General features: G+C 33.2%; 1 protein-coding gene across 8 annotated transcripts in view; it reads right to left on the bottom strand.

The window, feature by feature from the left end:
- The window catches only part of CNBD1 (cyclic nucleotide binding domain containing 1), a 757,023-nt gene that overhangs the window by 205,290 nt on the left and 525,775 nt on the right, over positions 1 to 25,958 (bottom strand). For 7 of the 8 annotated variants that reach the window (XM_058444198.1, XM_058444197.1, XM_058444199.1 and 4 more), the window contains one exon: positions 15,102 to 15,169. In XM_058444198.1, the coding sequence (XP_058300181.1) occupies positions 15,102 to 15,169 (68 nt within the window). Of the gene's footprint in view, positions 1 to 8,992; positions 9,118 to 15,101; positions 15,170 to 25,958 lie in introns of those variants that run through there. The other variant, XM_058444200.1, reaches the window with a different exon arrangement.

Genomic DNA, 25,958 nt, shown 5'->3' with positions numbered 1-25,958 from the left:
AGATAGAAAAACTAGGATAAAAAATACAGAAAAGAGGATCCACATTATAGAAACATATTAAATAGGCCTAATGTACTTGACATCAAAGTCCCAGAAATAGAAAAGAAACCTATAAAAGCAGAAGAAGTATTTGAAGAATTATTGGTAGAGATTTCCCAAAACTAACAACAATATTAAGTTATGGGTTCAAAAATCTCTCTTAACCTTAATAAAGATCTATCTCTAGATAGATACATCTACGGATAAATAAAGACTGATTATAGATAGATAGATAGATAGATAGATAGATAGATATCTAAAGAAAGTCACATCTGGATACATAATAGTTTGAAAACCTAAGACAAAAATCTACCAAAATTGAACCATAAAGAAATAGAAAATCTGAACAGAAAAATTATGAGAACCAAGATTGGAGTAGTAATAAGTCTCCCATCAAAGAAAAGCCTGGAATTTGATGGCTTCACTGCTGAATTCTACCAAACATTTAATGAAGAAATAACACCAATTCTATACAAACGATATCAAAAAATTTAAAAGGAGGCAATTCTTCCTAATTTATACTACTAACATAGCATTACTCTGATACCAAAACCAGATAAGGACATTTAAAGACAGAAGACTGCTGGCCAATATCCTTGATGAACATAGATGCAAAAATCCTCAACAAAATACTAGAAGACTGAATTGAACAACACATTAAAAATATCATTCACCGTGATCAAGTGGATTCATCCGGAGATGCAAAGATGATTTAACATATGCAAATTAATAAACAAGGTATATCACATCAAAGAAATCAAGAACAATAACCATGTGATCATTTTAATAGATGCTGAAAAAGAATTGAAAAAAATTCAACATTCCTTTATGACAAAAACTCTTAACAAATTGGGTATAGAAGGAACATACCTCAACACAATAAAGGCCATATATGACAAACCCACAGCTAATATCACACTGCATGGGGAAAAAATGAAAGCCTTTCCACTAAAGTCTGGAACAAGACAAGAACATCCACTTCCACCAGTTCTATTCAACATAGTACTGGAACCCTAGCCAGAGCAATTAGGCATGAGAAATAAAGGGGCATCCATATTGGAAAGGAAGAAGTCGAATTATCCTTGTTTGCAGGTGACATGATTTTATATTTAGATAAACCTAATTACTCCACAGAAAACTATTAGAAGAAATAAACAAATTAAGTAAATCTACAGAATACAAAATAAACATACAAAAATCATAGTGTTTATACACACTAACAGCAATCAATCTGAAAAAAAATGTCAAAAAACAATGCCATTCACCATAGCTGCAGAAAGCCCTATTTAGAAATAGATTTAACCAAAGAAGCAAAATATCTCTACAAGGAAAACAATAAAACACTGATGAAAGAAATTAAAGAGGACACAAAGAAATGGAAAGATATCCCATGCTCATGGATTGTAAGAATATTATAAGAATGTCTATACTACCTAAGGTGAGATTCAATGCAATTCCTATCAAAATACCAATAACATTCTTCACAGAGATAGAAAAAACAATCCTTAAATCCATATGGAACCACAGACGATCCCAAATAGCTAAAGCAACCTTGAACAAAAAGAGCAAAGCTAGAGGTATCACATTACTTGATTTCAAATTATACTACAAAGCTTTTATAACCAAAACAGCATGATACTGGCATTAAAAACAGACACATAGATCAATGGAACAGAATAAAGAACTCAGAAACAAACCCATGCACTTACAGCCAGTTCGTTGTTGACAAAGACACCAAGAGCATACACTGGGGAAAGGACAGACTCTAATAATAGTGCTGGGAAAACTGAATATCCATATGCAGAAGAATAAAACTAGTGCCCAATCTTTCATCATGTATAAAAATCAACTCAAAATGGATTGAAGACTTAAATGTATGACCTGAAACTATGAAAAGAAAACACTGGGAAAACACTACAGGACATTGATCCGGGCAAAAATTTTTTGGGTAAGACTTCAAAAGCATAGGCAACAGAAGCAGAAATAGAGAAATTTGATTATATCAAGCTAAAAAGCTTCTTCCTAACAAAGGAAATGGTCAGTACAGTGAAGAGACAGCTTACAGAATGGGAGAAAATATTTGTAAACCATTCATCCAACAAGGGACTAATATCCAGAATATACAAGGAACTCAAACAACCCAACAGTAAATAAATAAATAAACAAACAAAGAATCACATTTTAAAATGGGAAAAGGAAATGAATAGATATTTATCAAGCAAAGACATACAAACAGCCAACAAGTATATGAAAAAAATGCTTAACATCAGTAATCATCAGGGAAATGCAAATCAAAACAACGTGATATCACCTCACATTTGGTAGAATGACGTTTATCAAAAATTGAAGATAACAAGTGTTGAAGGGGATAGAGAGAGAGAAGAATGCCAGTACACTGTTGGTAGAAATGTAGATTAGTACAGACACGATGGAAAATATTATGGAAGTTCCTAAAAAATCAAAAAGTATATCTACCATATAATCCAGCAATTCCACTGCCGACTATATATCCGAAAGAAAAAAAAAAAATATTTTGAAGAGCTATCTGAACTCTCATGTTTACTGCGGCACTATTTATAATACAACATATGGAGGCAACTTGTGTCCATCAGCAGATGAATGGATAAAGAAAATGCGATATATCCACCTAATGGAATGTTATTTGACCATAACAAATTAAATCCTGTCATTTTCAGCAACATGGATGGAAGGGGAGGTTCCATTATGTTACATAAAATAAGCCAGAAACAGAAAGACACATATGACATGTTTTCCCTCATGTGTAGGAACTAAAACAGTGGATCTCACGGCAGTAGAGAGTAGAAAGGTGATCACCTGAGGCTGGGAAGGGAAGTGGAAAGAAAGGGATAAACAGAAGTTGGTTAAGGGGTACAAAAATACAGATAAATAGAAGCAATGAGTTCTAGTATTTGATAGTATAGCAGAGAAATAATAGTGAATAATAGATCATGTGCTGCAAAATAACTAGAAGAGAAAAATTGCAATGTTGCCAACACAAAGAAAAGATAAACGTTTAGGGTAATGGATATTCCGAATTACATGATTTTATCATTACTCATTGTAAACAGGTATCAAAATATCATATGTACTCCCAAAATACGTACAAGTACTATAAATAAAAAAAAATAAGATATTTAAAACTAGTCAAAGAACAAACATTACCTTCAAAAAGGAACAATAAGACTCACAACAGTCTTCTCTACTACAGTATAGAAGCCACAAAATAATGAAAGTAAATGGACAAATTTCTTGAAAAATACAGTTTACTAGAACATACATTAAAAGACATTTTAAAATATAAATAACTTTATATTAAAGGATTTAACCTATGACTCAGGGCCCACTTGGCTCCTGAATTAAATTTTATAAAAATCTAAAAAAGAAATAATGCCATTTTAGAATATACTCTTTCATATAATTGTTTAAAAGCTTCTGAAAATATTTTTAAAATCCAGTATAACATTTGTACAAAATGGACAAATATGTTAAAAGAAAGAGGCCAGGCATGCTGGCTCATACCTGAAATACCAGCACTTTAGGAAGCCAAGACAGGAGAATTGCTTGAGCCCAGGAGTTAGAGGCTAGCCTGGGCAATATAGCAAGACCCTTGTCTCTACAAAAATAAAATTAGCCAGCCATGGTGGTACACACTAGTAGTCCTAGCTGCTCAGGATGCTGAGGCAGAACGATCGCTTGAGCACAGAAGTTTGAGGCTGTAGTGAGCTGTGACTATGCCACTGTACTTTAGCCTGGGTGACTTTGAGATCCTATCTCTAAAAATAAAAATTGAAAAAATTTAAAGAAAGAAAAATTACAGGGCCATCACTCTTATTTAGAGCCCAAAATTTTAAATAAGGAATTACTATATCCAACTCAGATTTATAACAAAACAATACCAAATTGATTTCGTTACATAAGCTAATGTTACTTTAACATGTGAATGACATCAGAATCTTATTTTAAAATAGCAATGACAAATTTTATTATTCTTTCAGAATAATAAATGCAGAAGTTTGTATAGTTTAACATTCATTTAATAAAAGCCCTCAGCAAACCAAAAATTTAGAGAATTTTCTTGATTTGACAGGGTACATATATACAAACACACAGAAAACGTAGTGAAATATTGAAATTGTTTTATCATCACTTCATTCATTTATCACTGGTTTGTTTGGATGTACAAACCAGTGTAATGAGTCAGAAAAATACATTTTAAAACATAATGAATAAAAAGTGAATAAATAAGTTATTATCCATATATAAATATGGCATGATTGTATTCACCAACATAAATACACACACATTTATATAAACACATACACACATATACCTGTATACATATATTTTATTTTGGATATGTGTAGCTAATTTTATATTTTATAGTAAAATTTATTCTGTATTTATATAATTATAATATATAGGTCTTATTTCAATCCCGTTGAGAATGATGACATTTTTGTTTAAACAGGCAATAAATAGCCTGGTTAGATTTAGGTTGCAAGTTCCAACATGCCCTATGTGGGCTATGGTTCATAGTCTGTTCAGTTTTCAAAGTCTTTGGTCAGCAAGGGTGGTGGTTTATCTGCTGACTCAGCTTGTCTATTTTAATGCCTATGAAGAAAAAATCTATGCATGTGTGGCTCTAGTGTGAGCTTAGGAATTTTTAAGTTTATGGGGTCACTTTTGTGAGTGCTATCATTTATCTCTCTGGTATTTTCCAGTTCCCTGTGGTTCTTCTTCCCATGTCTTTAGCCAGAAAGCCTGGGCATTAGGTACTTCACTCTGCTTTGTACTTCTGAGGCTGTGCCCACCTACTGGGACAAGCAACATGAATAACAAAGGAGAAAAATGGTAAACTCATGCCAGTTTGGTATAATTTTGAATTCTGATCTTCTTCCCCAATCTATCTGCCATTGTTTACTTTTCAGAATGGTCAATAGTTGCGATATGCTTTCTGTTCAGACTCTATAGCTGCATTTAGAAAGAGAGTCAGGGAAGACTCCAGGTAGTTCTTTCCTGGAACTAGGATTCAGAGCAGTATTCTTAATAACTAAAAACTGAAAAAGAAAACAAAGTGCTTATAAACAGTGGAATCAATTGTATATATTTGTACCATGAAATAGTAGCATGTTTACATTATGAATTATCATTTGTCAATGTAAAAGAACCAACAGCTGCTATACACATCAGTGTTGATTGATAGATTATATAGACATAGCATTAGTGAGGCAAAGCCAGTGGCAGAATAATGCACAGTACGTAGTTCCATTTATATAAAGTTCAAGAACAGGTAAAACTAACCTTATCAGAAAATTAGACTAATTGTTACCTTTGGGGAAGATCAATGATTGGGAGTAGAACTGAAGGAGGTCTTTTTGAGTGCTAGTAGTATTCTATATTAGGAACTTTGAAGTGGTTACGTGAGTGCTGCCACTTAATACAAATTCATTGTCCAGTACGCTTAAGAACTGTATAATTTTATTATATGCATATGATAATTTAATCTAAAAGTCTGCAAGTATATTTTAAGAATGGAATGCCACAAACATTGGTCATATCATATTGGTATTTTGATTTTTATGTGTACAAACTTCCAGGATTACTGTAATTGCTATTCAGTTAATGTGTGTCATTGTTACAAGTTCAATTTTGCAAATTTCTGTCTACCAGCCCATTGGTCAAACTCTCTTTACTTCCTGTCTTTTCCATTCTCTCCTTTTCTCTCCCTTATATACATATACGTAGAGGTCTTATGCAATTAAATCCTGAATCATTTTAGTTTAAAGACAGATCTAAAAATAGCTAAATATTTATCACTATGTGAAAGTATGTGGAAAAAAACATGAATAAATGACTTTGGATTTTTAGTAAACTCTCTAAATATGAAGAACACTAATCTTCTAAGATATGAAAAAAAAATCCAATTCTAAAGTAGGAAATTATATTTTTCCTTGGAACTGCAGCCTTTGGTCCTGAGAATAAATTCATGGCCATTAGAAAGTCATCACATATGCAGAAGTAATAAGCACTGAATTAAGTCAGTGTGACCAACAATAGAACCTGTCTTATATTAGACTGTCAATTTTTGTTTATGGAATAAAAAAATAAATAGTTCATATGGTGACTTGAATTTCCTACTAAATAGAGTTTAGACAATTATGGTGTCAACTTTTGGGTCATTAGCTCTCTGGGGGTTGTCAGCACAGGTAAGATTTGGTAAACTCTTCTGTCATTTTATTAAATACAGATTTTATCATTTGTACATGATTTATTTATGGATATATTTACCCATATTTCTTATTGTAAATAAATTTACAATAAGAAAAGCCTAACAACATTAATTATACATCAAATAACAGGCATAAGTTCACCAATTTGCATTCACTGTCTGTACTTTGTGCGTTTCATGAGTAATAATATATTGTATCCTACATACACAAATAAATGACAAAAATGATAGTTTCATTGTAAATTCAAAAGCATGGCTGCCTTGTTTTTTTCAAAACTAAAACTTCTATTAAAACAATAGAGAATCTCTTCATTGTTTTTAAATTATTTATGCAAAAATAATTGTTCCAATAAGGGACATGTCTTGAAAACCTGTTTTTAAAAGCATAAATCATTGCCACATTCTGGAAATTTGCTTTAGATTATTTTCTCTTCTGGAAAACTGTAATTAAAAAATAATTTCTCACAATAATTATGCATGAAAAGAATATTAAATCAAGAATACTTTTAAAAGAGAATTGTTCAGATTAGAATCAGAGTACTTTTCAAGTGGTAACCTAATATTTGTTTTTCACTTCTGAAACTTTATATTCATAATTGATTTGGTAGAAATATAAAGTAACACAGTCACACTAGACTTTTGGAAATTTCCTCTGTGTTTGTAGCTTTTATCTACATTTCTCTTGGAGAAAATTTCAGTTTGCAATTTAAAAATCGTGTATCATACAGTTTGAACAATCTACTGCAATTATAATGTTTATGACTGGAAATGTAATAGAATAAATTGACTATTGAAAAATTAAGTGCTGGTCTATTGAGATTATTTAAAAGATATCTAAAAATAACAGTGTATTTTATTTACTTAATTGAAATATTTTCTGAATTATATTGATAGTGTAATTATTTCTTCAGTCCATTCTCCTTTATTATACATTATTATTAAGCAAATGAACAAAACAAATACTGTTTCTAAAATTATCTGGTAATAATCTTATTTTTATATTTATTTCTTATAGAAACCATAAATTAAATAACATACTAGTAACCAAAAGAATATTATCACAAAATTATACTATTTTGGTTATATTGATTAAAGATAAAATGATTTAAATTAGATAGTTGGCACTAGGTAATAAATCTGGATTCAGTTTATTTATTGTGTTCAAAGATGTATCTTAAAAGAGCTTCTTATTATATATATACATATGTGTGTATATATATATAGCTATACATTTTTTATATATATATATAAAACTTCAAAATAAAATATATGCTGACTGAAAAAAATTGGGACAGAGGGAAAATGAGGATAGGAAAATGAGCTGATGTCAGAAGTGAGATGAGTACACTCAGAACATGACAAGTGTTCCTGTGCATCTGATGCAGATGGGTCACAAATTTAGGCCAAACTTTCCAGTAGGATTGATCTAGAAGGATCAGTGATTCATTTAATGGGTCATAGTATCCTTGAAATAAAAACAAAGTAGTCATTCAGGAGAAGACCTATTCCTGGTACTATAACTGGAAAAACATGTCCCATATGTCTTAATAAAAAGAATATTGGAAATTTCATCTGCACCTATATCCTTATAGTACTGTCAGAAGAGCTCTGACATTTCTGGTAATAATGTCTTCACATTAGGCTATGCTATCACACAGAACACAATTCAGCAAAAGCCAAAGCAATCTAATACGGATGGACACAGCTATCAGATAACATGGCTTCACCCAGCAAAACACTGTGGTGTGCATATTTTCACTTTGTCTTAGAGGTTGTCCTGTCTGCATGCATGTGTGCTCATGTGTTGATATGGACGCCTCGACAAAAGGAGATACAATATCACTTTCAACAAAAATTTAGTCATTTATTATATTCAGCTTTATCTTTGTAAATTTTCCATAATATGTACATTTTAAAAGGGTTTTTTAAAAGACAGTTTTAAAAGTTTTACACCTAAGCAAAGGGCTAAACAGTATGTTTTCAAAACTTCTCAACCACTGATCCTTAACTGAGTGAAAATAAGTGACAGTTATTTCTGGGTTATCCTTCCTGACTTTTTCTAATATTACTATTTTATTTTTTCTTATCCAGTACAAAACCAACTGTTTTAAGAGCTAGTGGAACTAAAATAGGATTATCCTCATCTTTTGAAAGATAAGGACTATGATAAGAAAAGTATACAGACTTAAACAGGCAATCTGGATTTGGCTAAGGGTCTTAAAAATTAGTCTGGCTTTTATTTCAGGACTAAACAACAAGAGTTTATTTTTTTTTTTTAAGTTTAGAATTGATGCCAGGAAAATGTTCCCAAGTTTGAAAGGAGTTTTAGCATAATCTCTTATGAAACTTTAAAAAATCTAAGTGCCTGACATTCATTTGAAATATCCTGGGTTAGAAATTCCAGAGGGTCATGGGAGAACAAATATAACCTCAGAAAGCCCCAGAGGGGAGCCTGTCATGTATTCCATATTGAGACTCATGTATTTGTTTTGAATAAGCTAAATAGGAAAAAATATGAGAAAACAAAAATAATTCCTTTCTTTATTTTGAAAGTTCAGTCTGCTCTGTAACTTGTCACCCATCGAGTGCCAAAGAAGAAGCTGGAAAAGATACACATACCACAGGCATTGTGGGGTGAAGAAACATTACGCCTACAAGCTTCTTCCGTTTTGCTATCCCATGTTCTTTTCTGTCTTTAAATGTCAACAACTCAAGTAAGCGGGGAATGCCAAGAGCACAGTCTCCAGGCTGCATGTGTTCTCCTAGCTGTGTGTTGTCCTCTTCAATATTGCTGTGCTCCTGACTTCTGTCATGTGAAATGGGAGACACTGGAACAGTCATCATAAACAGACTTTTTCAGAGAGGATTTAATCATCCCTTTTTTTGTATGCAACACATACGTTTTAATGGAGATTTTTCAGAAAATTTCAGCAAGCAACATATTCACTGGCAGATGAACCTCAGGACTAGGGAAGGCCCAAATAAGAAGAAACTTCTTAATTTTCCATCTGCCTTCCCATTTACTACATATCTCTTAAATAACTATGGTAAAATTTTTGATACTTATCTTTAAAAATGAAATCAAATTGTTCTGCTCTATTACAAATCTGATTTAGTTCAAGAGTAATCACAGAATGGCTTTTCACCAGCTACAAAGTGTCCCAACTATCTTTTCACACTTTTAAAATGACTATTCTTCCAATAAGTTTTATTCTATGCCTAGAGTAAAATTCATTTTATTTTGGTAGACCATTATATTAAACTTGACTTACAATGTTTTAAATGCTTTCTTCTTTTTCACTCTGCTCCTTTTTCAACTTAGTGAGTCATCCCTAATTTAAAGTATGGTCTTTAATCTCTCTATAGCTAAAACTATTTTTTTTCACATTCTGTCAACAATTACTCCTATATGTTATTTCTGTTGCTTTCTCTGAGCCTCATTTATTTACCAAATCAAGGGCACCAAATACTTTCCTTGAAATAACTCAATTTATTCTACAAAGTATCAGTTGAGAGAAAATGGTTTTGCCACTTCTTGCCCCTGGCAAAATATTAGAATATACAAGTTTAAAAGACAGGGTAGTTAAACTAATTGTCTTACATAAAATTATTCCTGTGGTGAAAGACATGTGGGTGCACAGCAGACTCTATTTCAATGTTTCAGATACTGGTGGGTTAATAGGTAGTCTTGGATCATTTTGTGGGAAAAACAATGTCAACCATTTTCTTCGAAATGTACTTTGAATTAGGCACATCTTTCAGATAGAAATCCATAATGAGTGGTAGGACCAAAGAGAATATTAAAACTAATGTAGGTAACAGGTTTCATTTGATCTTTTTCAGCAAAATATATTTAGAATTTCTGCTTCTGTATAGAGTAGGTTAGTTAGTGATAGACCATTGCTTTTGCTGAGCAAAATTAGGAGAGCTGGGGGAAAAAATTATGTCTTTAAAGTCTTCAGAGATCTGCTAATTTCACGAAGTTATAAAGATATGGTAATCTAGAGAAGTTGAACTATCAATGTGGAACTGACTACTACTTTGAGGGCTGTTGCTGATATTGCTCCAGGAATTTGCCTAGGCAGAGGTACATTGCTAGAGAACAGAGAAACCAGCTGAGCTTTGGGTAGTCTTTTCTGTCTACAATGACAAAATTAGAGACTCTAAGGGGACTCAAACACATGATCAATTGTTCCATCGAGATGTCTGTGCAGGGCAGCAGGCTCAAAAGCTAAGCCAAAAGCTGTTGGAAAAATGCCAAGATTTCATCAGTCTTCCCTAAAGAAACAAAATTAGAGTTTAGGACTTGACAGTGGTGAGGCCCAGCTGATATTTTCAAATCTCATTGAATACCCTGAAGAGTAACAGGGATGAATAAGTAGACTGAGACTTGCCACTCTTGTGACATGGGATCAATTTTCCCTGATTGCTTAAAGTGATCAATCCCCCATTCTAATTGCCTAAAAAAAATTAATAATCCTACCATGACGAAGTTATTATTTGAAGTCCATAAAATTTTTGTACAAAATATCCAGTGTTCAATTGAAAATTACCAAGTATTAGAAGAGCAAGACTATGTGACAGAGAACCAGGAAAAAAATACAATTAGATATCTTGATGCACCAAAGATTCAGATATTAAAGTTAGTAGAAAAGAAATTTAAAACTTTGATTAATATGTTCAAGAAATAGTGGAAAAGTTGGACCAAAAGGATAAAAAATATAGAATATCACCTGATAATTGGCATCTATATAACTGGAAATGAAGAACTCAATAGATAGATGAATCCCAAATTAAAAACAGCAGAAAATAGACTTAGTAAACTGGAAGGAAGAGCAATTAAAATAAGAGAACTGAAATAGAGATTAAAAGATTAAGAAATACCCAAAAATATGTAGGAGGAAAGACACATACAGGGAAAATTTCTCATGTATGTTTAAATGGAGCCCCAAAAGAAGAGCAAAAAGGATGAGGCAGAGAATTATTTGATAAAGTTCTGGCTGAAAGTTTTCTAAGGCTAATGAAAGACAAATTCATACATTCAAAAAATCTGTAAAACAGATTTTGGTTGTAAGAATAAGTAGGAATAAAACCAGAATAATATGTAAACATACCAAAGTAAAACCAATGAAAAGCAAAGATACAAATAAAACCTTAAAATTACAGTAGGTTATTTTTGTGGATATTGACAAATCAATTTGTTTCCAAAATTTAAATGTAAATCCAAAGGAGAGGGCAATTTATAAGACAGCTATGATAAAAAACAAAGTAGGAGGATTTACTCCACTAAATATATCAAAATTTATACAAAAACCCCCAAATTAAATAATTGTGGCATCGAGGTGGGGATAGACAAATGCAACTATTTTGTAAAATATTTTGTATATTAACTTATACATACATGGTCACTTAATTAATTAATTAATTTATTTATTTATTTATTTTTTTGAGATGGAGTCTCGCTCTTTCACCCAGGCTGGAGTGCAGTGGCGCGATCTCGGCTCACTGCAGGCTCCGCCCCCCGGGGTTCACGCCATTCTTCTGCCTCAGCCTCCCAAGTAGCTGGGACTACAGGCGCCCGCCACCTCACCCGGCTAATTTTTTGTATTTTTAGTAGAGACGGGGTTTCACCGTGTTAGCCAGGATGGTCTCGATCTCCTGACCTCGTGTTCTGCCCGCCTCAGCCTCCCAAAGTGCTGGGATTACAGGCGTGAGCCACCGCGCCCGGCCATGGTCACTTAATTTATAACAATGGTGACAATGTAGTTTAGTGAGTAGATAATTTTCTTTTTTAAACATGGGACTGGGAAAACTAAATATAGATATGGATAATAAAACCTCCACCTTAAATTCACTCTATAGACAATCATCAATTCCAGATTGATTGTAGGTTAATTGTAAAATGTAAATAATGACATTTTTAGAAGTAAACACAGGATAATTAAATATTATTTGAACAGGTGAGCAGGAGTGAGGTCCTATTGGTAAAGGTTCTCTTTGTGGCACCATACATAAAAATTTGACTTTGTTTAATCATCCAATCATTATTCAGGCAAAACTGAGCTATGTCTGAAACTCCCCATTTAATAAACTAGTCAAATAATTCCGTGTATATTAGTCTGTTTTTGCACTGCTGATAAAGATATACCCAAGACTGGGCAATATACAAAAGAAAGAGGTTTATTAGACTCACAGTTCCATGTGGCTGAGGAGGCCTCACAATTATGGCAGAAGGTGAAAGGCACGTCTCACATGGCAGCAGACAAGAGAAGAGAGCTTTTGCAGGAAAACTCCCTTTTTTAAAACCATCAGATTTTGTGAGACTTATTAATTATCACAAGAACAGCAAGGAAAAGACCTGCCTCCATGGTAATTGAAAAATTACCTCCCACTGGATCCCTCCCACAACATGTGGGAATTGAGGATGAGATTTGGGTGGGGACACAGCCAAACCATATCATCGTGTCTGTGGAAAAATGCTGATCAGTATGAAGCAAGTGCATAACATATGCAGGTGGGTGTTTTATAGAATTATAATTTACAGAATTATAATTTACATAATTTTACAGAATTATGATTTAATTCCGACCCTGCTGGAATTAGTTAAAATAATGCTAGCTTGTGCAAAGTACTGAAATAGATGCTCCTGCTGGAAAAAAAAAGCAAAGTGCAAAGTAGCCTGAGAACAGTGACAAATACGCAATTAAAATTGAATACTTGAATGATCACTAACATATTGCCAGAATAGAGTATGTTTCCTTTTATTTTTCCCGTGCTACATGGTTTAACACAGATGTGGCTGGCTTAATATGTGGCATCTGTTCTTGCCTCCACCAAACTGAAAATTTGAGTTGGCACATTTTTCTACTCAGAATTTAAAAATAAATCTATTTAAATCAAAATCATTAGTGATCAATTGAAGACTTTGAAGGAAGACAGAAGGTTTACTGCAAAACTGACACTGTAAATTGCTTAAAAGAATTTAATTAGAAATGTCTATTTTCTTCTACGTATCTCTAGACACACTTCCAACCTAGGATTTTCTCCTTGCTTCATTTTGCTTTTTCCACTGCCTTTCAAATGTCTGCTCTCCTGATACATCACACTCCTCATTATGCCTGGACCCCTGGAAGGAATAATCCAGGTTTCTTAGGAGGGTGACAGTTCTAGCCAGTTAGTCCTTTTCAGCATTTCCTATCCCCACTAATCCTGGTGAGTAACATCTATCACTGCTATATTTCCTATAGAAAAACATGTTTTCCTCTCCTTTCCTCCCCACCAGAAAAAAAAATCTTAAGAGGAAGACAACATCCAAGATTTACCTGAGATAGCCAGGGCTCCGTTGACTCCTGGCTTAAGCTCCTTTCCCAACTAAGGAATTGAGGAGATTCTTTTCTACATCCGTTTTTGGAGTATTGCTTCCTATCCCAGTCTGATGGCTTAGCTACAAAGAAAGTATCTTCCCTCAACTCCAAACTTGTCCCTCTCAGTTGACTCAGGCAAAGTTCCACTTGTATCAGCAGAGTCAGTAGTTAGAACTTAAATTCAGAGAACATGCAATTTTTGTTGGTACAAACTAGCAAATGCTCATCTCATAACGTCCCTCTCCTTGAGGTCACACACCAACTACCATCATGATTTGTGTCATTTGGTAACTATGGCAAGGAAACACTCATTGCACTTTCATCAAGATGATTTAATCCAAAAGACAACTGAAATTTGCACCCTAATTCACAAATATCAGATAAGCTCTCTAATTTTAACCCTGAAGTTACCTCCTTTGGGGGAACTACTGTTCTCACTACACTTTAGTCAAAAAGGAAGACTTAGCATGTGTTCAAATTCAACCATAAGGAAACACTGAAAACATCTGAATGAGTCAGATGGATTTCAGTAAGGATTTTGTTAGGAGACAGAGACATGTAGCACCACACTATAAACAATTTAATCTTTTAAAAACTCCTTTAGGTATTTCTGTTCCTCCCAGATCCTATTTGGGTAAACTGCCAATCCATTTCCTTCTCCCTTTGGCTTCTTTAACATCCTTATATCATATATCACAGTCTGTCACCTTTTACAGACATCCACTCATATACATGGCCTGTGAGAGCTGAGGCCATTGGGGTTTTGCATTCTTTTCATGAGGAGCAATACCATCAGGCCATCTGGGCTTCTCCAGACTCCTGTGGAAGCTATTGACTTGAATGCTGTTCATATTCATCATATTAAAAACTTGTTCAAAGTTTTAGTCACATTTTTGTATAGATTATTAAATATTCTAGCATGAACTAATGCATAGTGTTTCTTTATGCATTCTATGGGCATATTATAATATGAATTTTATAGAGATTGGCATGAGGTGTATTTGTTCAAACTACAATATTTTATTCATATAAAATGGACATACTAAAACTAAAAAAATAAAAGTGACTCCCGGCCTTTGAAATCTCTGTTTAAATGTTTATGTTCCTTTTTAAAAATGTAAAACTCTTTGAGGTAAGGCTTATTACAAGAGTAATTTTGTTGACACAGACTAAAAGTTTTTGAAGGATGTTTGTTATAAATGTCTATTTTACCAAAAATAGTACCTTAGAGTAAAATTAAAGCACATAAGTAGGTGGATGGTTAAAGAACCATTTATAAATGTCTTATTTACATAAACATTTACAAATGTCTTATGTCATTATTTTCTAGAGCAGATAACATTACAGTTATCTTAATAGGAAGGCTACTAGCCATTAAAAAACAATAAATGTTTGCATTTAATTACTATGAAGAGTGATATTTATTATAACTTAAACATTTTACTTACATCTGTCAGATGGCCAAAAGTTGGTTTAGCTGTTTGGAGCATAAGTTGCTTGGTCACTGGGTCTAATTCTAGATGAAAACAAAAGAAAACACTTAGAATATCATCAAAGAATAATTTTCATAAATAAAAAGATCCAGCAGTTGCTAATCCTATTTTTATCAATATTTCAAAATAGTAGACAAAATTAAATTTTCCCTAATAATTAAATTGATTCATTAGTACTTCTTTCTATGTTCACATTCACAGACAAACAGATCATCCCATAAAATTTTAGCATCAGTAATTTAGCCTAATTTACACAATGTCCAACTTTATATTCAGAATTTGGAAATTGTTTAGTACTTAACATGTGGCAGACATTAGTGGTTGTCTACCTCAAAGCCATTCCTTTATCCACTGGCAGATTCACTTTCCATGACAGAGGCTGAAACACTAGATACTTGTTTTGTTTTTGTTTTTTTGACGGATTTTTTTTTTTTTTTTTTGCTTTTTTTTTTGTGGGGGGAGGATCTTATGCTCCTAAGATACAGGCATGTTACACAAACCAAGAGCAGGTAGATAATTTCTTATTTAAGTATGGGCATGTTTGAGAATAAAAAGGAAGCATTCATAATTCTGCTTAGACAATAGAGTGTATCAGGCTACCCTACCCAAACCAAACCAATAGGATTTAGGAGGAAGTATGCTGGGAGGGCTTTGGTGAAGGTCTGTGATCCAGGAGACAAAAACAACCTAGGATGGTCAACTGCCCTTTATGTTTTGGACGAGGTTTTGTTGAATTATACAGCATGCAGCAGCATCTTCAATGCATGAAAAAACAAGACCAAGGACTACAGCCAATACACTGAAGACAGACGAGTGAAAATACAGAAAGAGCCAAAATCTTTGCTGACATAATGAAGAGTTTGTTTATTCTTACATGAAATAAAAAATAACCTTATTCTTTAACTACTTCACTTTTTACTTGTGATGAAAGCATCTTAAATTATCTATATAAACATAAATATTAACATGTAATACAATTTAGTACCATGATATTTTGTGCACAACTCATTCAAACAGTTGGGCAAACTGTTTTGATCATTTTTCTTCCCTAGGCCTATGTAATCTCCATATTACATTTTTTCTTCAATATTCAAGGCATAGATGAAAGCACTAATACTTTTAAGGTAAATATGTCAGTGTTAAGCCAGGCTACATATTGGTAAACCTATTAGCCAATCTTATACAGTCTACTGAATAATCAATATTCATAAAAAGTCATGGTGTAACTTGATATTTTGAAAACTAATACATGCTGCTCTAAATGACAGAATTTTAAAAGCAGTGGAACAATTTTATACCCCAAACTCATTTGATTGTAATGAGTAGAACACATTCAAGCCAACTAACATACAAAAGATGTATGTTCCAAAGGACATACAAGATAATGTAGTAGACTCTTAGGGTATGGCCTAATGGGAATTGAGTCTGAAACCACATATATCAGGAACAAAGGGTGCTAGCTCTTTACAGGGGGAACTGCGAGGTCCCTGTCATGCTGCTGACTTTGTTTTCCCTTCCATTATCTGCTCAATGCTTCCATAATCTCATCTTGTATAACACCTAGTAAACATGGGAGCCCCAAGCGCAAGTTTACATGATTTTATTCAAGAAGCTAACAGTTGGCTCCATTATTTGACAAAGTTTGTATTATTTATTGAGAAAAGATGTTTGGTTTATCCACACCTACAAATTTGTTTATATTAGATTAAGGGTGTATCCCTGGTCAAATTAAATCAATTAAGGAACTTTTACCTTTTGGGTCTGTCAATGGGATACATAAGTGAAATTTTTTGGTACAAGAAGTAAGCCAAAGAGACTCAAATTTGATTATGCATACTAAGTGCTAGGTGCCACCTCACAGAATCTGCAATTGCCGTTATTTCATGCAGTCCTCACAGAAATTGCTACCAGATAGGTAGCCTCGCCACAATTTTACAAAGAGAAATTGATGTCTCAGGAAAATTAAGCAATTGGCATTGCTAGGATTTTAGCTAAGTTCTGTGTAGCTTGATAAAAAAGTAAAAGTGGATAATTACCTCATTACAAGTTTCTGGTATTGTTTTTAATTGACATAAGGCACAATACAGAATTGTGCAGAATTTCTCTCAATTTTATGGTTGTGAAACTGTAGGAATATCATTTTGTCATAATAAATGTTAGCATTATTATTCAAGTTTTTTTTTATTATTATACTTTAGGTTTTAGGGTACATGTGCACAATATGCAGGTTTGTTACATATCCATGTGCCGTGTTGGTTTGCTGCACCCACGGAAAACATCATTCTCAGTAAACTATCGCAAGGACAAAAAACCAAACACCGCATGTTCTCACTCATAGGTGGGAATTGAACAATTATTCAAGTTTTTATACCAACCTTACATTACTCCGATCATGATGCTGCACTTAATAATTTAGAAAATCAAGCAAACAATTTATAGCAGGGAAAGTAATATGTAGGTAAAACAAAATTAGGAATCAGTTGTGCCTAAAGCATTATTATAACATTATATTTAAATAGCAAAAGCATAATAGCAGCATGAAAGAGAGTGGTCATTAAGTAGGTAGATTTTATTTGAAATGGGGTTGCCTCTCTCTATCTCAAGTAACTGTAAGAGATAGGAATCCAAAGTGGGAAGATGTCATCTCCGAATATCAGCAAACTTTGACACTTAATAAAACTTTTCTCTTTTTTTCTCACAACATTTCAACAAAGAGGCATACTTTTGCAAAGAGGGTGCAGAAATACCATGTGATTCCATTTCAGTAATTATGATAGCCATAAAATAATGATTGTTTCCATTTCTTTGTACCTTCAGAGAGACCTCAGGAGGACAGCTGAAAAAGTAATGTCAAATCGATCTACAGGATGTAATTTAAAAGGTCTTGCTGTTATCAGGTTTTCCTAAAGAAGAATGCCCTCAAGAGTTGACATATTTTCATTATAGTGCTTACACAAAGCTGTGAAACCTCAATGATAGTGATAGAAATAACACTGTATCTGGGTTCATTGAGCAAAAAAAATTAAAACTAAGAGTCTGAAAAGTGATGAGCAAATCATGTCTATCATTTATTCTGTAAATGTGGTAAGATATATTAAGCCTTTTTATTGTTAAATGAATCTTACATTTTGTAATAAATCAAACTTGGTCATGATGTATAGTGCTTTCTATATATTTCTGGATTCAATATACTTACATATTGCTATATTACATATAATAAATATATATAATATATATTTTTATTAATGAGGTTGGCCAATAATTTCTTATTTTGTAAAGTCCTTATCAGGTTTCAATATAAAGTTTATCATGGGCGAATTAAATAATTTTAGGACCATTTTCTCTCTTGTCCTTTAGAAGGGTTTGTGTGGGATTGACATATCTTCCTTAAATTTTTCATAGAATTCACAGGAATTCATACTTTAAACTGAATGGGCATTTGTGAGAATATTTTAAATTACATATTCAGTTTATTCAATAGACAAACTTTGTCACATAGTCTATTTCACATTGTGAAGACTTCCTGGGATTACAGTATCAATTTCTTTACTCTTTTCAGAGCTATCTTGTGATTTTGCTGATGATCTCCACTGTTGGGCTATACAACACATTCTGAATGACTATATCCTTTGAAATTTTTTGAAATGAGTTTCATGGCATAGGATCAATTTCTATAAATATGTAACAACATTTTGTCCTAATCTTATGCATTCTTATTGTTTTTTATTAAGATACACATACAATAAAATTCACCCCTTTAAACAGTACAATTTAGTGGTTTTCAGTGTATTCATACAACTGTGGAACCATATCTAATTCCAGACCATTTTCATACTGAAGATAAATACTGTACCTATTATCACTCACTTTCCATCCCTACTTCTTTTCAGATCCTAGCAAACACTAATCCTTCTGTGTCTATGATTTGCCTATTCTAGATATGTTACGCAAATGCAGTCGTACAATATGTAGCTTTTTGTGAATGACTTTATTTTAAGATTCATCTATTGTTTGTAGCATAAATCAGTACTTCATTAATTTTTATGAATGAATATATAATATACATATAATATGGACATGTCATATTTTCTTCATCAGTTGGTGAACATTTAGGTTGTTTACACTTTGGCACTGTTATGAATAATGCTGCTATGAACATTCACGTAAAAGTTTTTGTGCAGACATATGTTTTCAATTCTCTTTAGTGTATACATAGAAGTGGAATTGCTGGGTCATATAAAAAGTCAATGGTTTGCTTTTCGAGGACTGCCAAAGTATTTTCCAAAACAGCTGCATCATTTTACATTTTCATCAGCTATGTATAAGGGTTTCAATTTCTTCACATATGCAGTTTTATTACTGTCCGTATTTTATATTTTGATATTCTGTTGGATATAAAGTGGTATCACAATGTTTTATGACTCGTTTTCCTCCCAATTTGAAGAAATTTGTATTTAAATCATTTGTCTATTTTTAAATAAGGTATTTTTGTTTTATTGTTGAAGTATAATAGTTTTGAATATATTCTAGAAACTAGATCCTAATCATATATGTGATTTGTTAATACTTTTTCCTATTTTGTAGGTCATCTTTTCACTTTCTTGATAGTGTCCTTTGAAACGTAAAAGTTTTTAATTGTATAAAGTCCAGTTTATCTAGTCTTTCTTTGGTTGTTTGTGCTTTAAGTGTTATATCCTGGAAACCATTGCTTAGTGCAAAGTTATTAACATTTACATCTATGCTTCCTTCTAAGAATTTTTAGACTTGTTAAATTTAGGATTTTGATGCATTTTATTTAATTTTTTACATGGTATAATATTGGGGTCCAAATTCATATTTTGCATGTGAATATTCAGTTGTCTCAGCGCCATTTGTTGAAATTGTCTCGGTGTTCTTGTTGAAAATTAACCATAAATGTGTGGGTTTATTTCTGGACTCATATTATTCTATTAGTCCATATGTCTGTCCTTATACCAGCACCACACAAGTATGACTAATGCAGACTCATACCCTGAAAGTGTGCATGCTCTTAGTTTCATATTCTTTTTCAAGATGGTTGACTGTTCTGGGTCCTTAGTATTTCCATATTGATTTTAAGATCAGTTTATCAATTTCTGCAAAAACGCAGAGCAGGAATTTTAATAGGAATTATGGCAAATCTGTAGATCAATTAAGAGAATTTTGCCATCTTAACAATAGTAAATCTTCCAATTCATAAACATACAATGTCTTTCTATTTATTTAGGTTTTTTCTAGTTTATTTCAATAATATCCTGTAGTTTTCCATATCCAAGTTAAACATTTATTTTTTAATATATGTCTAAGTATATTGTTATTTTGATACTATCATAAATGAAATTAATTTTATTAAACATGCATATTGCAATATTGCCAAACTCATTAATTGGCTTTGTGTGTGTGTAAATTTTTTAGGACTTTTCTATGTACACATTTATGTCATCAGCAAAGAGAGGTGAGAGGTAATGTTAATTCTATTCCAATCTGGGTATCTTTTCTTCCATTTACTTGCCTAATTTCCCAGGAGGTGATTTGTACCAAGTTGAGGAAATTCCCTTTTGTTTCCAGTTCTTTCAGTACTTTTTATCATCAAAGAGATCATGTGGGTAATATGGTTTGGCTGTCCCCACCCAAATCTCATCTTGTATTGTAGCTCCCATAATCCCTACATGTCATGAGAGAGATCCAGTAGAGGCTGGCTTTTCCCGTGCTGTTCTTGTGATAGTGAATAGGCCTCATGAGATCTGATAGTTTTATGAAGGGCAGTTCCCCTCCACATTCACTCTTGCCTGCAGCTATGTAAGATGTGCCTTTGCTTTTCCTTCACCTTCCACCATGATTATGAGGCCTCCCCAGCCATGTGAAACTGTGAGTCCATTAAACCTCTTTTTCTTTATAAATTATGTCTTGGGTATGTCTTTCTTAAAGGCATGAGAACAGACTAACACAGTGGGTTTTGTTCTTTATCCGATCAGTATAGTGTATTACAATGATTCATATTACAATGAAATAATACTTGATATTACATTCATATATTATATTGAATTTCAGATACAGACTACATTTCTGGGATAAATTCTATTTGGACATGGTTTATAATCCTTTTTACATGGTACAGAATTAAGTTTGTTGAGAATTTTTACATCTGTATTTATAAAATGTTGATCTGTAGTTTTCTTATCTTGTGACATCTTCATCTGTTTTTGGTAATACTCATAGAATGCATTGGAAAATGTTCCCTATTATCTACCTCAATTTTTATCCACAGCCTTCAGGAGCTCCCAGTGTAAACAATTGCCTCTTACTGTTTTCAACAAACACCCCTGGGAAAAAGGATTTGTACTGGGTGGACTGAGTCATATAACAACAACAACCTTTCAAGTTGAATCTTCCAGAGAATGACCAGACATGTCAGAGAAGGATGCTTGTCTGGGAATGAGTCATTGAAGGGTCTCCAACCCTGTTCCGGTCTCTCCAGTGACTGTCACACTTCCAGTTTTCTCCATGATTGGGGCTGTTGTTTTTCAAGGCTTTCCCAGAGCTGGATAGGGAATGTGGCTACAGGACAAGCTAAAATGCCACAAAGTTCACTGGTCTCACTGACATTCATCCTTTTTTTTTTTGAATAAATGCTCTCCAGATTCCCGCAAGCCTTGGTTAACTTGCAAATAACCGAAAACATTGATACTTACCATACTTTCATAGAACATAGACTGGATTAAGAAAATGTGGCACATATACACCATGGAATACTATGCAGCCACAAAAAAGGATGAGTTCATGTCCTTTGTAGGGACATGGATGAAGCTGGAAACCATCAGTCTCAGCAAACTATCGCAAGGACAAAAAACCAAACACTGCACGTTCTCACTCATAGGTGGGAACTGAACAATGAGAAGACTTGGACACAGGAAGGGGAACATCACACACCGGGGCCTGTTGTGGGGTGAGGGGGGAGGAGGGATAGCATTAGGAGATATACCTAATGTAAATGACGAGTTAATGGGTGCAGCACACCAACATGGCACATGCATACATATGTAACAAACCTGCACATTGTGCACATGTACCCTAGAACTTAAAGTATAATAAAAAAAAAATATATATATATATATAAAGAAAATAGAATGTTTGAAGGTTCTTATTTTGTCATTTTTGCTGATGGTAGCTTTCTACTTATTTTTATCTTCTTATTCATTATATATTGCAAGAGGTTTATTACATTCCTGATTAGAATTGTGGATTTTTTGTGTATTTTTGTCAAATTTTGCTTTATCTGGTTTGAAGATATATTGTTAAAAATATATAAATATGAAATTGTTATATAATTCTGAGAACATTGTTATATTGAGAAAGTGTTCCTACTTATTTATTGTAAAGCTTTTTTCCCCCTTGAAATCTATTTTTGTGTGTGTATGTGTGTGGATGTAATTTTTTTGTTACTGTCCATATGATTTTTTTTAAAACATTTTTATTTCCAATATTTTTATGTCATTTGTTTCTTACAAGCAGTATATAGTTGAAATTTGTTTTGATTCTTATTTGGTTTCAATTTTTCCACTTTTGGTTATATACTTCTATTTTCCCTATTTGTCTTATCTTGCATCTTTTTATTATTCCGTTTGATAATTTATATAGCTTTTTACAGCTTTTTAAGCAGGAGGTTTATCTAAATAACATAGCCCTTTATGAAAGGAAACAATTCTCATTTCTTGAAGTTTGGACAGGAATCTAGAATGCTCATTAATGATGTCTTGAAAAGAAGTAAATAGAAACCCAAGAAGAAAGCTTAACCAGTGTGTAGTTAGATTTCTAGGACAAGTTTCAGGAATCGCAACAACTAGTCATTCAACATGCCTTGTTCAACACAGAGAAAACAGTACTGTAGTGTCATGATGAGGCTCAAAGAACTGCAAGGATGCATATCTATGTTCTGAGAGTGCTCCTTTGATAGGAACACTTGAAATTTCACCAGTAGATAAAATTTCAGGAGCTAACACAGCAATTTATGACAATCTTCAGAAATAACCTATGACCCCAAAACATTCTGTGAGGCAGTGGTTCTAAAGTGCTCAGACCAGCAGCAGCAGTACCTTAGGACTCTGTTAATAATACAAATTCTTGGAACTTAACCTAGACTTACTGAATTAGACAGTCCGAGTATGGGTACCAGTAATTGATATGCTCTCAGAGTTCCTATATTGCTCCTGGAGAGAACAACGACTACAGGGAAAACTCATGCCACATACACTAAAGCAGGTGCAGACTGCGGAAATCAATGTCCATTTGGGAAAGCACCTTTGGGGCTACACTCAGATCCTTGTGATATAGCAATGAGTTCCAGCTACTGCTCACATTTCTTGCCATCTGCAGAAATGGCACTGAGCAGGTCCCTCTTCATTTTGGCTATCTTGCTGCCAGAAGAAACATATCTGCAGCATCCAGCCACCCATTTCTCTCAGGGCTGAGGGGAATAACAGTTCTGGGTCAGACCTATAAGTCATTTAAGGAAATCCTGCCTGTGAAACTCTGTGTTTATCATAAGATGGATTCTCCATTCAAACAACATACCTCAAGCAGCTTGCAAAATAGGATGAAAAATAATGTGTACTAAATTGTAAAAAAAATCCTTTTTAAATAACACATTTTTTACTTTAGTTTTCAAGTCACACTAGTAATTTTGAAACAAACTAAAAGTTATAAAGAAAAATACATAACAATGATAACCAGTAATGGTTAATTAACAGTTGTGGTAATAGTACAAGAAGATATATTATTATATAAGTTACATGACATAAGTTGTAGTATTAGCATATGCCAACCAACCCCTACTTTCTTAACCTTCCACCCACATACATCCAGTGCATATTAATTTTGAAGTGTGTACATTATAGATGCCTTAAGATAGAATAGCAATAAATAAAACCAAACAAACAAAAAAGAAGAATTCTGACCACTTGGCAAATATAATAATATCTTAAGCATTTTTGCCTTCAGTGGCTAAGCTCTATAGGCTCACCAATTAAAATTTAAGGGATTTAATTGAATCATAGTATTAAATCTACGAAGGTAAATACCTGAAACAAAATGACACTAGGTGTTAAAAGTTAAACAATCTTTTAAGTGGATGAAGCCTTGAATCATTTTAAAACACAGCTATAGAAATTTAAAAGTAGTAAGTGTGAAAAAAATAGAATCTTAGGACCCCAAAACTCACTATGCAAAAGGGAAAGTTAAGCTTGGAAAATGAGTCACACAATACTGCCTTCCTTTTGTTCCCAGATAGCTGTAATTTCACAACCCTGTGTCATAGCCTCATCCACAAGCCAGGTACCCACAAGGATATAAGGCGGCATATCTCCCCATATGGTCTCTCTCACAAATCTTTCACTAGGAACAATTGAGAGGCCCTTGTGAGCCTCTAAATCTTTTAGAATACATACCCCCCTATATTCTAGACCTAAATCCGAGTTCTGTTGTATCTCACCCTGAAGATGTCAATTACTAGCTTATCTCCACAGGTACAGGACAAGGACAGGACCAGAAATCATCCCTCCACCTACCCTGAGACAAATTCATAATTGACTTTTTCTCTATTCCTTCTTTTCGCATGTTTACCTTATCTTATATAAGAGCCTCACAAGAATGTAATCATTTGCATCACTGCCTAACCTACCTCCCTCTTTTCTCTTCTTCTTGATGTTTCCCCTTTAAATACTGAAGTTCCCCAAATCTTCTTCAGAAAAGCACATGTCACAGAGGCTCCTGTGACTGTGTTTTTCCTGGATGAGTCCTCAAACTTTAGCTAAATAAACATCTATCAATTGAGACAACTGTCTCAGTCACTTTTTGCTTAACACAAGAAACACAAATGTGAAAGCATAGTGTCTATTAGCATAGTGAAGTTCCTATTTCTCTTGGTGATTTTCCTTGGTGAAGTTTAGCCTCATGTGCGTTCGGGAAATAATTATTTGAACAGGGACCATGTGGGTGAGTGTCTTTCAAAGCATGAACACATAGGCATGTTTTAATAAAATCACTTGCATATGACAGGCACATTTCTTTTATTCTGACATTTGAGAAGCAAATCCTGGCCATATCGAGTAACCAGAAGTGATATATTGACATAGTATTACTGTTCTGTTTTTGTTAATTTTATATTTTGCTTTGAATACAGATGTCATTCCATCTTAGTTTTAACACTGAGAAGGAAAACACATACCAAAACACATGATATATCAAGGATTTGTATGTTAGATGATGATGGAGATTACATACATAAATGATTAGCATTTTCCAAGTTTGCCTTAAGCAGACAAAATGAAGGAGAACAGCATCTTAATTTGAAGTGAAAAGTGAAAAAATTCAGGTTCCTTAATTTTTTTCCAAACACTTTAGCATTATAAATCTAAGATACTAAGTAATTCCTGATTATCAAAAAAGGGTATTTGTGCCCCAAAAGCACTAATGAATGTCAAAGTAATCCCTAGAAAATTTTATTCGGTTGTAATAATAAGAAAAACAAAAAAAGCTGTGTCAAACACTTCTCCCATACAAGCAAAACTTTTTTAAACAAATTGCTTACTGTTTAAACAATAACATTGTTTAGGTTTCTATTACCTTCATGGTCACTCATTATATTATTATTGAAAAATGATATCGGAATGTCACTAAGATGGCATTTATCATATCACTATTATTGTTGTGTTAACGAAAAAATACAACTAACTTACATGAACCCTTTCAGTACATAACTTGGTGGTGAAAATTTAGAAAACATCAATGGGTGCAATA

Source organism: Hylobates moloch, unplaced genomic scaffold, assembly GCF_009828535.3.
Source record: "Hylobates moloch isolate HMO894 unplaced genomic scaffold, HMol_V3 SCAFFOLD_9, whole genome shotgun sequence".
NCBI lineage: Eukaryota > Metazoa > Chordata > Mammalia > Primates > Hylobatidae > Hylobates > Hylobates moloch.
This window is presented reverse-complemented; position numbering and strand designations above follow the sequence as displayed.